The sequence below is a fragment of the Equus przewalskii genome, chromosome 27 (genome assembly GCF_037783145.1).
Source record: "Equus przewalskii isolate Varuska chromosome 27, EquPr2, whole genome shotgun sequence".
In the NCBI taxonomy this organism is placed as follows: Eukaryota; Metazoa; Chordata; class Mammalia; order Perissodactyla; family Equidae; genus Equus; species Equus przewalskii.
The window spans coordinates 37670312-37686943 of record NC_091857.1 but is presented as its reverse complement, the minus strand read 5'-3'; the positions used below and the strand labels follow the sequence as shown (position 1 = coordinate 37686943).

At 51.6% G+C, this 16632-nt stretch overlaps 1 protein-coding gene and 1 long non-coding RNA gene across 6 annotated transcripts in view; one reads left to right on the top strand and one right to left on the bottom strand.

Moving 5' to 3' along the window:
* The window catches only part of ABCG1 (ATP binding cassette subfamily G member 1), a 69411-nt gene extending 58815 nt beyond the window's left edge, over positions 1 to 10596 (bottom strand). For 2 of the 4 annotated variants that reach the window (XM_070597824.1, XM_070597827.1), the window contains exons 1-2: positions 10400 to 10592; positions 3523 to 3766 (exon numbers count right to left, since the gene is read on the bottom strand). In XM_070597824.1, coding sequence (XP_070453925.1) covers positions 3523 to 3766; positions 10400 to 10441 — 286 coding nt within the window. In that variant the 5' untranslated portion in view covers positions 10442 to 10592. Of the gene's footprint in view, positions 1 to 3522; positions 3767 to 10399 lie in introns of all 4 variants that reach the window. The other 2 variants (XM_070597826.1, XM_070597825.1) reach the window with 2 other exon arrangements.
* A 97-nt stretch (positions 10597 to 10693) lies between these two features.
* LOC139079945 (uncharacterized) lies at positions 10694 to 16455 on the top strand. 2 transcript variants are annotated; one of them, XR_011533995.1, is made up of 5 exons: positions 10705 to 11238; positions 13279 to 13422; positions 13779 to 13976; positions 14058 to 14159; positions 15727 to 16455. It is a non-coding gene; the product is annotated as an uncharacterized lncRNA (long non-coding RNA). The 2 variants fall into 2 exon arrangements; XR_011533996.1 differs by lacking the exon at positions 14058 to 14159 and having other exon boundaries at positions 10694 to 11238.
* Positions 16456 to 16632: the final 177 nt, after the last annotated feature.

The window sequence follows — 16632 nt, the reverse complement described above, 5'->3', positions numbered from 1 at the left end:
ATTGAAAATACAAGATGTTTTGTTAAATGCCATGTTCAATGCTTGGCAATCGTCAAGCTCCAGGATTTTAAAGAATCAGTGCATGACATCTCCTTAAAAATGCTGCTGTTGATCCACTCATCACCTTTCTTCTAAGGATTATGAAGCTCTCTTTCTCTAAAGTCATTATGTAGGAGTTTATGTTATTATTCTAATCACAATGCCGAGCTTTGCTACAGCATTCGATGTCGAGTTTGTGTCATGGCACCGTGTTCTGGGAGAAATCCTGTGAGAAGAGGCTTTCCCTGGGATTTACTGGAGTGGTCCAGTGTCTTTGCGATGTAAAGAAGTCCGGACTAGGAGTCAGACAGCTGGTCCCAGAGTTGGCTCTGACCTTGAGCAAACCATTCCTGCTTTCAGGCTCCTGCTTCCTTCACCTCAAGACTACTCTCGAAACCGCCACAGCTGCATGCTCTGAGAGGCCACTACCCCTCCTCCAGGCCATGGCGTCCAGCCCCAGTGTGGTCATTATAAGGAGCTCAACACGTAAAGGTGAATTTTAAAAAATTAAAAACTTGATATGGACAGCAAAACTAATATGGTGACAGCAGTAAGAGAAAGCGCTCCTGCCCCCAAGGCCGGTCTCACTTGGCGGCACACGGAGGTGATGCCAAATATAGGATTGCCACAGTGAGAAGAGGGAGATGCAGAGAGCCACTGGGATTTGACTTCCAAGCTTCACCTAATCATGGCTGGGACTGAGACAATCGCCAGTGATCAGAAGGACAAAAGCAGGAAAGATAAGACCCACGTGGAAGGGAAAGGAGACAGACCCCATGAAGGAGAGGGCTCGGAAGCTGACAAGGAAGGCAGGGACCCGGGTGGGAAAGAAGCAGGTGGCCTTGACATGTACCACCCAAAGGACCCCCTCTGGGCAGCCGCGATGCCTGGGTCCAGAGTTAACACTTTTATTGTTTGTCCTGGGGGTGCTCCTTTGTTGGGTAAACATGGTCCCAAGTTCTGAGCCAACTGAATGTAGCACTCCAGACCCCACTGGTGACAAGGACGCAGTAAGCAGCTACCTCCCTTCCTCGGGAAAACTCTAGCTTTTCCTGGATGCAGCCTCCAGTCTAATGGGCACCGACCCACCCAGCAGCAGCAGTGCAGGCCCTGCGGGCACCGAGCCTCGAGGAGCACTGCTCCCCTGTGGCTACAGGGACCTTGGCCCCGTGGGCCCTGTGCCAGGCACGGCATGAGCACCCAGTCAAACTACAGAGTTAGAAATCCCCGCCCCAAGCCCAGGCCGGCCTCCCCAGCTCAGGCAGACGGGCAACAAGCCTCTTAACCACTCAATCTCCTTTTCCATTTAAGGAGAAGGTGGACAAGCATTTCCCACCCTAAGGTTTTGCTAGAGTGAAAAACCATCTACATTCTGAATCGCAGGGTACCAAGAACAAAGGAAATGGGGGGCCCGTGGGGGAGGAAGGGCAGGGAGGGCAAAGCAGACACAGGTGCTGCTGCTGAGGGGAGGCTGGGGAGGAAGTCAGAGAAATCAGGCCTCGCTGGTGGAGAAACCAGCAACTGGGACACACCAGACCTATCCTGCCTGTCTTCCCCTCTGGCCCTAGCCATCTCTGACTCACAGGCAGGTCCCTCAGGGCTCAGGGCTCACTTCCTACTCCTTCCCTCCTGAGCCCACAAAGGTTACTACAGGGCAATGCCTACTGGTGGCCGCCTGGGCGGAGCTTCCAAGGTTGGCCCCTCCCTCATTACCTCAGAGGCCATCACCATGGGCTAACTTTGACCAGTCCTAACATTTAGAGAATAAAGGGTTGACAAGTCACAGAGTTGCCTAGGAAATGATACTGTTCACTTGCAAACACCAGGCCAGCACCTGCTGTGTTGGATTTCAAACCAAGATTCTGCCACCATTTTCACATGTTTGCATTTCCACATTGCAAGCTATCTTCACTTTAGAGGGTACCCATCCAAGCATTTCAACCATCATGACAACATTTCCAAAGCCACACGTGACAGATGGACAGAAACTGATTTGTGTCACTCACTGGGTTGTCACTATTTGTCTATATAGACAAATCAAAGCAAAACATAAAAGGCCCTCCTGGTTACTCTGTGCGTTTTTTCGGTAAAATCTTTTTACAAGTTGAGAAGGAAAAGGCTATAACCCTATACTGAAATTTCAGTAGGCTCCAACGAGTGGGCTCCACCCTGAGCCGGGCACAGAATTTCTTTCTTAACAAGACAGGCTGGCATACTCTGAAAATGTAAGTGTCAGATAACAATGCTGTACGGTCAGCCGTTGAAAAGGTTCAGGATCTGTTCCTGGTTGTGTAAACGGACACAAAGTCATCTAACAACCACTTGGCTCACAGGTGCCAGGGACCAGTCAATCAAAGTTCTAAAACTGTGGTTACAAGAAGTCCAGAGTGGCCGCAGCAGCAGTCTCAGCCGCTTAGCTTCAAGAGAGCAGGAAAAGAAAATGAAGGTAACAGAGAAAAAAAAGAAAAAGAAAAAAAAAAAAGAAAGTGAGTCTTGGTGGGTCTTCTTTAAAAAGAAAGGCTGAATGTAGATTTAAGTTGAGAGTCTTAAAAAGTTAAGACTATTCCAGTGGTACCCGAGTCACTTTGTGAATTGTTCCAAATTCTTCATAGATTTTTCAAGTTGTTTTAGATGATTCATTAGAAGCTAAGGACCATTGTTTCCTGGCAATGTCCTGAAAGATGGATGGATGGGTGCAGAGAGCAGAGGGAGATGAGGAGTAAGTTCCACAGGAAGAAATGTCAGGCTGGAAAAAGATATACCGGCCCACAGAGGCATTGACTCTATACACTTTGAAAATCTAAAGTTGGCAAAGGAATATCCAGGTAGCTAAGAAAACTCAAAATATCGTCCGTGGTCAATTCCGGCTAACACCCGGCGGCCAACCCCTGTGCTGTGTGGCTTTCCAGAGACCTCCAGAGTTCTATCCTCTCGCCTCTTCTATTTTATTTCCATGGCTCATTTGACTATAGTTTATTTTTAGCCCACCAATACCACCCAAGAGACAGTCCTTTCAAGATCCTCAAATGCAAATGATTGGTTTCCTGAGAAGTCACTGTAGGTCACTGGATACTTTTTAATACTTCAAACTTGAGAGGGAGCACCTGTCTTCCATTTTTCTCTGAAACACTGAAAAACAGTCCCATCCTGAAAGACTAACTTCAGTGAACAGCATCCACTAAAGGGGACCCTCTGTGTGCACGCCGGAAGCCAGCGCACATGGACACTGGTCGGCTTTGTGAAATTCTTTGTGATCATATCAGAATTTAAGAGCCACCGTGAATCTTGAGTCATCTAAGCCAGCCTGTTCATATTATAGGTGAGACAAAATCAGGCATAAAGCAACTAAATAAACTGGCCACCACAGCAACGGAGTGGAAAGAACGCTCGGCTCCCAGCTTCCAGACCTGGATTTCCCCAACAACCTGCAGCCTCCTTCACAGCTCCTCCGGCCTCCTAACACACACAGCAGCCCCTCCCTACCTTTCTTCTTCCACCAGGGACCCTCTGGGACCGAGTAGGAGAGGTCCTTGAATTCGATGTTCACAGCCGCCCTCCGAGGCAAGGAGGAAAAGCGCTGGGCTTCCGTGAGGTTGTTGTCCACCTTCTTCAGATGTCCATTCAGCAGGTCCGTCTCGGTGGCCTCCATGTTGCTGGAGACCACCTCATCCACCGAGACGCACACCGACTTGGGCTCCGTCATCGCTGCAGAGTAACTGCTGGCGTTCTAGAAAAACGGGAGGAAGCACCAAGAGAGGTGGTGAGTTACATCAAGGGAAAGAGCACAAGGGGCTCGCCATCAGGCTCAGGGTCTTGATTATTCATGGCAACACGTCTTGATTATTCACAGCAAAATACGGGCAGCCTCGCACGAGAGGATAGGTGCATACCTGGAGGAATCTGTCATCTCTGGCCACCACTTTTTCTTCTATTAAAACATGCTGAAGATACAATATTAAACTGATCTACCAGTCCTAATTTGGAATCATAAAATCTCATCACAAAGCTGTAATAAATGAATCACTTGTCTGAAAGAATGAAACGTCGCCACCATAAAAAAATTCTCCAACTACAGTCCGCTCATTAAAAAACCCAATAAAGATGCATCAGGCTCCTAACAAAGGTATAACTGAAAAAGTTTTATGGAAAGTGAGCTCTTGTAGGGCCTTCCTTGTGTCACCTTCCTTGTGAGCATTTCTCAGTAGTAATGACACCTCTTGAACTGCTAGGTTTTATGGGAGCTGGCCTTCAGATCCTCCTTGTACATTTTCCAAATCACTTACAACTCTCTTCTCTCATTGTATTTCCACTGCAGCACTGAAAATTTGGAAAGGTTGATTTTTTTTCCCTCTCTTATACAGACGAGCAAACTGAGGCACAGAGAGTTTAAGGAACTTGCTCTGAGCCCTACAGTCAAGTGAGGGGCAGAAGTGAGCCCAGAATTTGAGTCATTAAAAAAACCCAGTCAGGTGTTCCTTCCACTGCATCACCAGAATCCCTAATATATTGGAGCTCCTTTGGCTTTTAAAGCTTCCATGGGGAGCCAACTGAACAGTTAGAGATGTGCCAAGAACCAAAAGTATTTATGCAAAGAAAGGAATATCTTTTACTAATGGCTTGGCAACCCTGAGCGAATCAATATGCTTCAGGTACCTCCAAAATACAGAAGAGCCCTGGGCTGGACAAATGTTATGCTGTGCTTTCTCTTGCTGTCTCTTGAATCAAGAGAGAAGGATCCACGGTGCCAAAAGCATGGGCCTTTGGCAACATCCTCCATCCTGCTGAAGGCGGTCTGCCTAGGTGGGAGAGCCCGTCGAGAACCATCTCCGATCACTCAGGCCCTTGCAAGTGCTGTGGGATGGGGAGACACTGCTGTGTTATTTGTTCTAAAGAGGGATAACATCGGACTGTTATTTTTCCATACATTTATGAGGTATTTCTTTAGAGTTGAGAGCTTTTGAATCATTATTGTTTCTAATCAAAAATCCAAAACAAAAGCAGAGACTGGGTCATCCAAAAATATCCCTATAGAACCCAGCAACTCTAGCGGCCACAAGGAGCCCTTCCCGCATGAGAACGCCCTCCAGAGGGTCCGCGACCATCCTTGAAGAGCTGGCATTATTTCCATCATGGTCCTTAAGGGCTCAAAAACCTTGGAGGGCGTGGAGGTTTTGAGTATTTAAAACACAAATAGGGAGATGGGGAGATGTGAGCGTAGGGGCTTCTGGTTCTTGGGATATTTGAAAATGTCGCTTTGCCATAGAAGAAAAAGGCACGCGTGCACACACACACCCCTCCCGGCATCTCCTACCTCTGAGAAGCTTAACCGAATCAAAACTTAGCTCACCGTCTATAACATTCTGTGGATAAAAATTACAGTGCAGAGTAAAATTCTGGCGGGATTAAGCTTGGTTGCTGCTGGCCTCCAGCATGTGAGATGTTTCAAATGCAAACATAAGGAGCTTCACACATTCCCAGCAAAGTCGCGGAAGGTTTGTGTTAGCTAGAACCGGGATGGGTGTGAGAACGTGCCTCCCCAACTCCCAAGAGGGAGCCCCAGGACATCGCCTCTGCAGCTGAGCTCCCCCAGGGCTTTCTGTGTTGGGGCCTCGTAAGGAGTAATAGGAGACCCTGACTCGGCTCAGCGTGTTGGCCGACAGGGAAAGAGTGTGCAACTGCAGCTCCAGCCCCCACAGCGGGCACCAGAGGCCAGCCCCTTGCCCACCTATCCTGCCCTTTGGGGGCACGAGCTGCCGCCCCAGGTTCATAACCCACTCTGACTCCACAGGAGCCCCAGAAGCACCAAACCCTGGCTTTGGGGGGTAGTGGAGAGAGCAGTGGGCAAGACAGTTAGCTCCAGGCCTGGTCCCCAAAGTCTGTTCTCACCCCCACCTTGCCACCTAAGTGGAAAGGCTAAACATCTGGTTCCAAACCCACATCCTGCTGGAGGACTTGCACTGTCCCGGGAATTCCCAATCACTGTGAGCTGAATTGGGGGTGGGGAGCATCAGCAACTCCTCTCCAGTGGCGGCCCCCTCGACCTCACCCCAGCATTCCAGCTGCCAGGGATCATCCGTACGCTCCCCCAGCACCCACCAGAGGTGTCAGCACCTGAGGAAGCCCAGGATATTCCCGGCTTTCCTTTTTGATGAAACCCACATGAATACAGGGAGGGAGAGTCATGACTCCACGCACCTACTGACCATGGCAGGTGCCAGACCTGTATGATGATGAGGGTCTGACTTTCCCCTCTAGATTCTAACCTTTCTATTCTCTCACTCACTCACTCACTCACTCATTCATTCAACAAATTGAGAACCAAATAAAGCCCCGGGGGTCAGTAGTCAGCCAGAAAGACATGGCCTGTGGCCTCAGCAAGCTCATGTTCGAGGTCGGGGGCAATTACAGTACAGTGAAGCAAGAGCTATAAGGAGACCACGCAGAGACCCGGAAGGGACTGCTGAGGCAGCGTGGACCCTGGGTGGGGGCACACAGCACAAAGTGTTTCTGAGGAAATAAAATCTAATCTGAGATTAGTGAGGTGGTGGAGGGGGGGCTGGTTCACGATGCTTCCTGTGAGGGAACAGCATGTGCAAAGGCTCAGCAGCAAGAGTGAGGGGAATATTCGGAGATGTGAGAGAAATTCAGGGGCTGGGGCTCCGATCTGGAGAGGTGGGGAGGGCAGGAGGGGAGGGGGCTGTGGAGAAAGATGAGACCAGAGAGACACACAGGGTCCCCATGGAGAAGGGCTTGCACACCTTGTTAAGGGTTTTGCACTCAATCTCGAGGTCTTTGTGGGGCCACGGAGGGCTCTCAAACCGGGAAGTAACGGACCAGAACTGCATCTCTTGCAGCAACGTGCAGACGGGAGGGGGGCAGTGGCCTTAACCAGTTGGTGGCAGTGGGGATGGAGACAAATGGACAGGCCAGAAGGACAAAGCTGGGTGACTAAACTGATTTGGGGGAGAAAGAGAGAGAGAGGAGGCAGGGTCAAGTACCTACTATTTAAAGTGTTAAATGCTAGCACGTCCTGCCTACGAGGTAAGTGATTATAAGCAACAGTTATAATGTGCCCATTCTGATTACTACTGATTCAGCAGTTACAATGCCCCCATCAAACTCCAGTCTGCAGAGATCATGCCTCTTACTATCTCCACAGCTCTAGCAGGAGGTATTATATCTCCCCTTCCTCCAGCTCAGAGGAGGGAGCTAAGGCATAGAGAAACTGCCCCGCCTGCCCTGGACCCCTTGGTTAATGAGCAGCCAAGCCGGGGTCCAGCTCTGTGCACCCTATTCTCCCAGCCAGCATCCTTAACAGCACTTGAACATTGCTTAGCTTTCCCTAGGCAAGTTGTAGGTGACCCTGGCTCATCCTAGCCCCTGTCCACTGCAGGGAAATCCACAAGAAACTGAGGAAACCATACATACAACCCCACCCCCAAATGACCTGACTCCAAAGCAGTGCCTACCACTAGCCACCTTTCCTCCAGGGCTGTCCAGCGCCTCACTCAATTAATAAAATCATGCAATCCTGTATGATGGGAGGCAGTGCTGTCACTCCAAAATAGACCAGCTCTCTGGAAACGCATCCTCAGATGAAAGTGGCCAGCAATGTAGGTTACAGCGAGTTTGTCCTTAGCCTCCTGAGCTCATTAAAAATGAAACAGATACAGCTTCCTTCCCCATTTGTCCCTTTCATTGAATATTCCCCTATCTTACCGAAGCGTTGTCTTTGACCTCCCCCCCTCCACACACACTTTGTGCTGCATAATAAATGGTAAATAATGGTAAGTCCATTCACAGGTCTCGAATGCCAAGGAGACCCTATTTGGATTGTTCACGAGAATATTTTCTTGCTCCCTGACTTCAGTTTGAATGCTGGGCATGTAGAGATGCCCGGTCAGCTGGGGAGGGTCACTAACAGTCAGCAAGCCCCCCAGGCCCTTGTGAGGCTGGGTCACTCTATTTACCAGGGAAGCACGGTTAGAGAGAGAAACTTTTCCTCACAGCATCAAGGAAAGGCAGGAAAGAGAAGAGGAACGCAGCCACCAGACATGGGCATGCACCTCTCTCTCACGTCTCTCCTCGGTTCATGGCCGCCAGCCTTGGTGCCCACCTAGAGCAGCAGACCCTTCAATTGGAGGGAAGATCCATCCCTGGTACCCTGGTTACATAAGGTGAGAACGCACTGGCTGAGAATCCTCAAGGCCACTGCCTTTAGGAAAATAACCCAAATGGCACGCCCTTAACTAAGCGAAGGGAAGATGCCACTTGAGTGGCCATTCAGAATACTGACCTCACCATCACCAAAACCCCGCTTGAAACAGCTCCAATACCACCATCACATTGGGAACCTGTGCCCACTCCTCCCAGCCCAGCTCAGGGATGCCAGCACCCCATCTGGGTGCTTCACTCTCCAGGGCACTGTCTCACACCCGGCGGTCAGCCCTGGGCTGGACCCAGAGCAGGGGGCAATGGGGAAGCAAAGCTCAGGATCCTGGGGAATCTCTCAAGGCCTCTTTGTTTATGAATTGGGTAGAGTTTTTTTAATTAAAAAACAAACAAACAAACAAGGTTTTCAGGGGTGGGAAATGATTTTCACAGAAGACAACGTCCCCTGAAAAGATGCGCCCAGCCATTAGCATCTCCACGTGAACGAAACACTCCAGTTCTGGGGCTGTATCAAACCATAACGTAACGTAATCTTGACATTAAAAAACTCTATACCTTAAAACATAATGATTCATTCTTTTTCCACATGTCTAAGCCTCTTTTGCAGCTCTGAAAGGACTTCAAGAGTAACCCAGCATCTCAAAGATACGAAACTTTCTTTATCTACAACTAACAATAATAATCTCCCTAATTTTCCATTATCAACATAATTTTAGAATCCCAAAGACAGGAACAAATGTAAAAGGAAGAATTGCCAAGTGTTACACAAACATTCAACCAGATAAGAGCAAATGTTACGATGAAGGGATTGCCTTTCTATTTTTTTCATCCTCTCTGATGCGTAAGAAGCTAAGTAATAAAGGCAGAGTATGCCCAGAAATGAGACCTGACCCTGGCCCTCCCTGGCCCTACCAACCTCCTGGACGTGTCTGCGGCCCCATTCTATCGGTTTACACAAAATCATTATATAATGAGCTGGCGAGGGTGGGTATGTTCCACAGTAACCTGTTTGCAATCACAGGATGCAGTTGTCAGAGCTGAGCATGCGCAGAAACTCAGCTACTTTTTTTTTTCTTGAGCTCAAGGCAAGAGGTAACTGTCGGTCAACTCCCGCTGAGCCCTGCTGACTTCAAATACAGGATGCTAAAAATGAAATAAACGCGAGGGGTGGGGGTGAAAAGCCGGTGCTTGCTGTGCGCTGTGGGCTTGCAGCCTACGGGGAAGAAACTAGCAGGATAGTAAATACATAGGCGACAGAAAGAGGGATGGATAGGGTGGGCGAGATGGGCTGGTATACGAAATATTTTCTATTTGGACTTTAGATGGGCTGAAATCTGGTCAGTAAGTACCTATGTTGGTGTGCTGGGCATGGAAACGAAAGGTCCTGGGATGGGTGGGTCATGGTTAGTTTGTTTTTCCTAAGGTGAGTTTACGGAGCTATTATAAATGAGCAAGAGGAGACTCTTGACCACCCCTGGGAATAGCACTTGCTGTAACGGTGTCTAGCAATGAATTCGCCGGTACTCGGTGGTCCCCCTACGCAGCTGGTACCCTTGGGAGCAGTGAGATGCGCTCCTCTGTCCCCACCCTGGTCTCTCTCCAGGGTGCAGAAAGGTGGCCTGCAGGTATCCAGCCTCGCCCCTTGTCTGCCTCCCTAGACTCCACCGCCTCCTCCTAGAGCAGGTCTAGGAGAGGCTGTCCCCAGGGAGCGCAGGGGCAGCGCAGACTCTGGTTGTCGGAGGGAGCAGCTCCCTCTTTTGTTCCCCTGGACCGTGCCCGGCATTCCGGAGGGTGGCGCGAGAAGTGCCCGCTCCCCCGGCCCGGCCGTGCGCGCTGGCAAAGGGATTGGATCCCCTTCCCGCGGGCGCGGGCTGCCGCCCTCCCCACTGCGCTCTCGGACCCAGGCCCCACGCCCCTCACCGGGAGGCAGACGAGGTCAAGGCCATCTGTCCACTTACGGGGCTGCCGGGGGCCTCCCGCCCATTCCTGGCCCCTCCGCCTTCCCCGCGTCCTCGGCCGGTGCAAAAAGCAGCCTGAGGGGCCAGGCCGGGGCGGGGGGCGATGGGAGGCGGGCGCCTCCCCGGAGACCCAGGGGCGGGTGTCAGGGTGAAGGTGCGGGTCTTTGTGCGTTTCTTGCTTTCCTGGAAAATAGAACCAAGCCCCGGGGAGGAAGGATGCTCTCACTCACCATGGCGGTGCCGACCGAGAAAGCGGCCATCAGACAGGCCATGCCCCGGGGGCGGCGGCGGCAGAGGCGGCGGGGACAAGACTGAGGGCGGCGGGGACGGGCGTCGGGCACGAGGCTGCGCTCGCTCCTGCGCCCCGCGCGGCTCAAGCTCCAGCTTCTGCTGCCGCTGGGGCTCCCGCCCCGCCCCGGCCCCGCCCACGCCCCGCCCCGTGGTAGCCACGCCCACTACCGCCCGCTCAGGCCCCGCCCACGCCCCGCGATTGGCCGGTGCACGGGGGGCGTGGCCAGCAGGTGCGCGTGCTCTTGTTTTGCTCCTGCTGAGGGCGGCCGGCCGGCCTCGGGCGTTCCTGCTCCCCAGCCGCCTGCGCCCCTCTCCAGCCCCTGAGACCCCGAGTCCAGAAACTCGCGGGGGCTGGGCCAGCAGCCATGGGCACCCGATAGACAGAGGGGTCCATGGTCAGGGAGCAGGCCACCTCCAAGCCTGTGTGGCTGTCAGATGGGGCCAGAGGGGGCATCAGGGGAAGGAGGGTGGAGGGGCAGGAGGTCTTCTCTTTTGTTGTTTTCATTTTCGTTGTTGGGCACCTCGTGAAGCGTAGGAGCGTGAGGACTAAAGAAGAGACGGTCCTTCCAATGCCCCTCACACACACTAGAGCTCCGTATCTTGGGTGACCCCCACACTGAGACAACGCAGGCACTCAGACATGCAACGTTGCTGTGGCTAGGGGCAGAGCTCAACGTTGGGTGACAAAGGGGCGCTAGGTGAAGACGCTCCGGCTCTGTCCTCCCCCCGCCCCCAACCCCCACCCTAACGAAAAAAGAAAACACTTGTTTTTGCAGAGGTAATGTTTCCAGTGCCTGGCCCAGAGCTATGTTCGTGTAGCTACGTAAGGAATGACACTCCAGGCACCCTCTCATTTGGTCCCAGACTGGAATATCAGATGGCCTGGCGTCTGCTAGAGCCCTTATTATACATAAGTGGGACCATTTCCTGGTAACCATGGTGACAAGACATTCTTTACTCCCAGTCTCAGAGGCTGGGTAGTTTGCATGTTGGAACGGCACACAGGAATGCAATTCTTCTCACCTCCAGCACACCTAGGTCAGCCCTCTCCACCATACCATGAATAAGGGAAGCCCCTGTCTCTCTCCTCACCTTGACAGGAGACACAACTTTTCATGCCGGGCAGGTGGACCTCACACCCACAGGTCTGATGACCGTAGCCAAATTCTCCCCTCAAAACGAAGGAAGGGAAGGGGGTGTGATGCATGAGTTCAAGGCAGAGAGGGCCGTGCTTGTGTCTGAAGAATTTCACTTGAAGAATCGATGTTGACCTCTCTTCTATCCTTGGCCGTGACCTAGGCAATCTGACGGCTGTATTTCCAGGTGCCACTTTCTGCGTGCTGGGCCCAGGAGGCTGTGTGGTGCCTTAAATGTACTGAAGAGGGAGGCCGGCAAAGCCCGAATGTTCTGGAAAGAGGATTCAAATCCACAAACCTCCTGGGGAGAGTTTAGGCCAGAAGACAGAGGCAAAGGTGCCTCATCTCTGGGGCCCAGGGCTGGTGGCCCGCCCTGCAGCCCCCCACTTGCTCCATGGGCAGACAGGACCTAAAGCAGGAGAGGAAGACACAGAACACAGCTGGGAGGGATTCTCCTTGAGAATCCAGCTTGACACTGCCCAGCTGTGTGGCCAGGGCTGGTGACATGACTGACATTGTGGTCCCATGGTGCTGGCATCTGTTCTCTGTCCAGTGACCATTGTCCTCACCCCCAGGAATGTGTCCAGAATTCCCTTCTGGACATCACCCCTGCCCCCTAGTTCTGTGCCATGTGATTTGTAGCAGTGGTGGGTCAGGAACTGGAGGTGTAAGGCTCCTGGGAATGGCCAAGGGGACAGTGTGTGGAACCTGAGGAGGAAGCCAGAGAGGGAAGACAATGATAGAGTGGGTCCCTGTTGGTGTGGCTTGAGCTGCTGGCTTTTCTGTTACAGGCTACCGAAAAAGTCCTCACTCATGTATTTGTACTTTGGGGTAATAATAATCTCAGCCACGTGAGAATTAGTGCATTTCCGGCACTTTCCACCGTGCATGGCACATAGCAAACACTCTAATTCTAATCCTAACTCGTGTTATCCCTCTTGTGCCAAATGAGGAATAAGCAAATGGTATAGTTGGTTAGATCCATGATGTTAATATCAGGGCTTGTGGTTGTGAGTGACAGAAATCCAACTCCAACTGGCTCAAGCTAAAGGGAATGCATCGTCTTAGGAAACAGAAAGGTTGGAGGTGTGCTGGTTTCAGGCCTTCCAGGGCAAGCAGCCACACTGTGTCCCCAGCCTTTGGTCTCTAGCTCTCTCCGTGCCTCTGCTTTCCATCTGCTGGCCTCCCCCTCAGCTAGGCTGTCTCTGCAGCCCCAAGCTTCTATCTTATCAGCCCGCCTCTGTGCCCAGGGGGCTGCCAAACACCGATGGGCCAAGCTTCAATCACATGGGCCAAATAGGCCAAAGGGGAGGTCAGCCCCAATGGAACCCTGGATGCTTTGCCAAGGCCATTTTGGGGCACTCTGAACACAAGTGTGGTTGCCAAGCAGGCAAACACAAGAGCTCATCACAGCGCTGTCCAGACCCCAACCCCAACAGGGATTTCTGCCATGACATCACTGATCGGGGGCTAGGCTGGACTTGGGGGTTTCTGGTGGGGAGGCATCTTAACAGACAGCCACTCCAGTATTAAGTAGCTGTCATTGCTAGCAAGCGGTCCCTGTGCCTAATCGGATGCCCTGTCACCTTGAGTGCTCTCTGTTCCACAGTCACATAGAGTCAGCGCCTCCTCCTCATGATAGGCCTTGAGCTATTTAATCATGGTGCCATATTTCTCTCCAGGCCTTCACTTCTCTGAACCGAACGTCCCTGGTCCCTCCGATATTGCTTCATAGAAGATGCTCCTTCCTTCTCACTTTTGTCTGCATGAGTTCTGTTTTCTCGGTGTACCTTGTGAAGCTTGGGGTCCCCGGTGAGGGGTTACAGGTATGTCAGATGTCTAGGAGGGCTTGTGGGAGGCCTGTGGACTGACCCAGGTAAATTCTTTGGGGGAGCCAGCCACAAGGGAGGGGGCTGGCTTGGCATTTTGGATTGCCCCACCCCTGGAGGTCCCTAACAAAGGTCTGGAGCCCTCCAGAGAGACCTTTGAGGACATCCCATGGCTTCTCAGTTGTCTAGGAGGAACTCTGATAAATGTATTCTTTATTAATACAATCTTCTTCACATTTTGGTGGTTTGGCTCTCAACAATTTGACCTTGAGCCTGCTTTGATTACAGAGTGGCCAGCTCTTAATTAGCCTAAGTGGACCCCACTTGGCTGACTTTATTCTGCTCAACTACAGAGCTACTCCAACTGGAACTTTGTTTTCCACAACCTGGGATTTCAGCCGCGTGTTCAGCAGATGCTCAGAGACGGGCTGCCGTGCCAGGAACTTATCCCAATGCTGGGAACACACACGGTGGACAAAATGGACAAAACCCAGGTATAGTCCGACAATAATGGGAAGAGACTGGAAAGCTGAAGCTCTTCTCTAGATCAGGTATGTTCTTAACTTGTTCCATGAGCTTAATATATTTTAGAGATAATTCTTGGTCTAAGCTAGAGGATTCTTGCTATGTAGTTTCAGGGAGAGCCGTCCAGAGGCAAACCGGCAACATGTGGGCGTCCTGGTCCTCCACAGTCCTGCCATTTTGGAGTCAACCCTGCAGGTGTCCCACCCTAGGTACTTGATATCTGCAGTTGCATCCCTCTCAAACCACCGCATCCCCAGTGCTGTGCCCACTTGTAGTCTGTGCATCACATAATCAATTTATTGTTGAGTGTCCTCCACTCCCCTCTGGAATGTAAGCTCCCCATGGGCAAGAATGACTGTCCACTGATAGATCCCAGCCCTGGGAACATTGTCTGGAAAAAGATTTTGTCCAAGCTCATTAAATCGATGAGCTGAGGCCCCACTCTGGGTCCCTCTGGCTCCCTGACCCAGGCCATTTCCTGCATGCACGAAGCCCCCAGTGTGGACAAGTGCCTGCCCTGCGTGCCACGTTCCATCAGGGGAACCTCTCCCTCATTTGACACATCACCATTTCATGGAAGAAGGCAAAAAACTAAAGGAGCCTGGTCCCCCTGCCCCCTCTCCCCAGCTCCCCTCCCACACATTGACCACTGTGCATGGCAACATGAGGGTTTATGGGATTTCTTTCCCCAAAGCCTCAATCAAACTCGACTTGGGAGGCGATGGTGGAGGGCAGTGTTTGCTTGCTTGCTTTTGACAAGCCAAAGCTCTGACTCTGAAGGTAGACATTTTCACCCAAATAAAAGCGGAATATGGTGCTGCCACAGCCAATAGGAAAAAGAGACTTGTCCCTTCTCCTGACTGACAGTGGGGGGAGACGCCATGGGGGCTCCTGGGAGGCAGGGAAGGCAGAGGTGGGTCCTTCCCTGTTGTCCCCCAGGCCTGTGACAACACAACACGTGCTCATTACTGGAGGCATGCGTGTCGGAAACTTGCCCTGGGCCGGGTGGAGACCAGCATCTGGTCTCGGCCTGCCTTGGTGGCTTCCCTGAGCTTCCACAGTGTGTTAGCCGAGAATTAAGGGCCACTGGCCTTTTCTACATCTGTTCACATAAGAGCCATTGCCTCCACTTTAAAAAAGGAAGAGAGAGAGAATGAGAATGAGGGTGAGAGAGAGAGAATGAGAAAAAGAGAGGAGGCAGAAGGGAGAGAGGAAGGGAAGGAGAGAAAGAAAGAAAGAACCTTAAGAGGTAAAAATAGTTGCAGAGGAAAACCACACTGTAGCCGTGATGGGAAAGGATGGGAAAGGGGAGCAGACACTGGGACAAAGTGCGTCAGGGAGGTGACAGCCCAGTCTGGGTGGGCACACCCCATAGGAACTCTCTGTAAGTTGGTCCACTTTCAAGAGACATTGTTTTCATCTCCATGGTTCACTTGCTTCCTATTTTGCTGGCCCTCCTATTTCCCGCAGTGTTCTGTCTCCAGTGCCCAGATGTCCCCCCAACCCCATTTGCTCCTCTGGGAGCCACCCAGCTCCAGAGAGGAGCCCCTCCTCCCAGCCTGCCAGGAGGTGGGGGCGGAGGAGGGGCCACGAGCTGGGAGTGCGTGCAGGGAGGAGGAGGGGAGAGAGAAGGTGCCCAGAAGGCTGAGATGGAAAGACCAGATTAATGGGGACATTTTTCAGAGAAAGAAAAGTGCGTGTAAGTATTTCATAAACTAACTTAGGAAGAGGCCAGTTAAGTATTGCAAACAGATTGGTTCTGTTTTCTTTCATTAGCATGGAACAAAGAGTGGTGCGAAAGACCTGGAAAACAATTTCTACAAATGAAGAAAGAGGAAGTAACATCTGGCAATGAGATGACCTTCAAAACTGAAGCTTAGGACACAAGTCTCAGAGACAGACCTTGGAAACTTGCTAGAGGCCTCCTTCCCACACATAAGTAAAAACCTTCCATCACCCCATCGAAGGTCCCAGCTGGGAAATTATTGGTAGTCTGTGGGCCACTGTGCACCCCACTTTTCCACTGAGGCGATCCCCTCCCTGACTCCATGTCATCAATCCTAGAGCACAACCTCCACCTGGAGCCAATCAGAACATCCCATCCCTTGGCCACTGCAGTTGCTCTGGAAAGCATTTACGAACCCAATGGGGCGCTTAGAGTTCTCCTCGGGACTTGCGTGTGCCCTGACAAGGAGATGGTTTCTTTCCCTTTGGGGGTTGATAGCTATGTACAGTGGCCGTCTTTCTTGCCTAAGGAGAGTGTCTAGCTGAGAATGAAGTGGATGCTCCCAGGGAGGCAGAGCTGAGAGATGGAGAAAGTGACAGAGCCCTTTCCAAGAGGCTGGGCGGCATGGTGGTGGGCGCTGGGCCCTAGAGCCTGGTGGCCGGCTCCCTGAACACGTTCATCCCTCTCAGTGCTTTCATGACCTCAGTTCTAAAGCGGGTGGCAGTTGTGGCCATCTCAGGATTGTTGTGAGGATTAAACAAATCCATTTCTAAAAATCACGTCTGGCTCCTAGTGTCTGTCTTAGAAATAAATGTTGGTCATCTTTAGTATTTATTCCCTATTATGAGACCCAGTACTCTCCCTCTGACCTCGAACCAGTATGAATTAGGTTTCGGTCACTTGCAGCCTAAAAAGTCCTGATTAGGAGAGTCTGACAAGGTTGTTAAAAGTCAGGG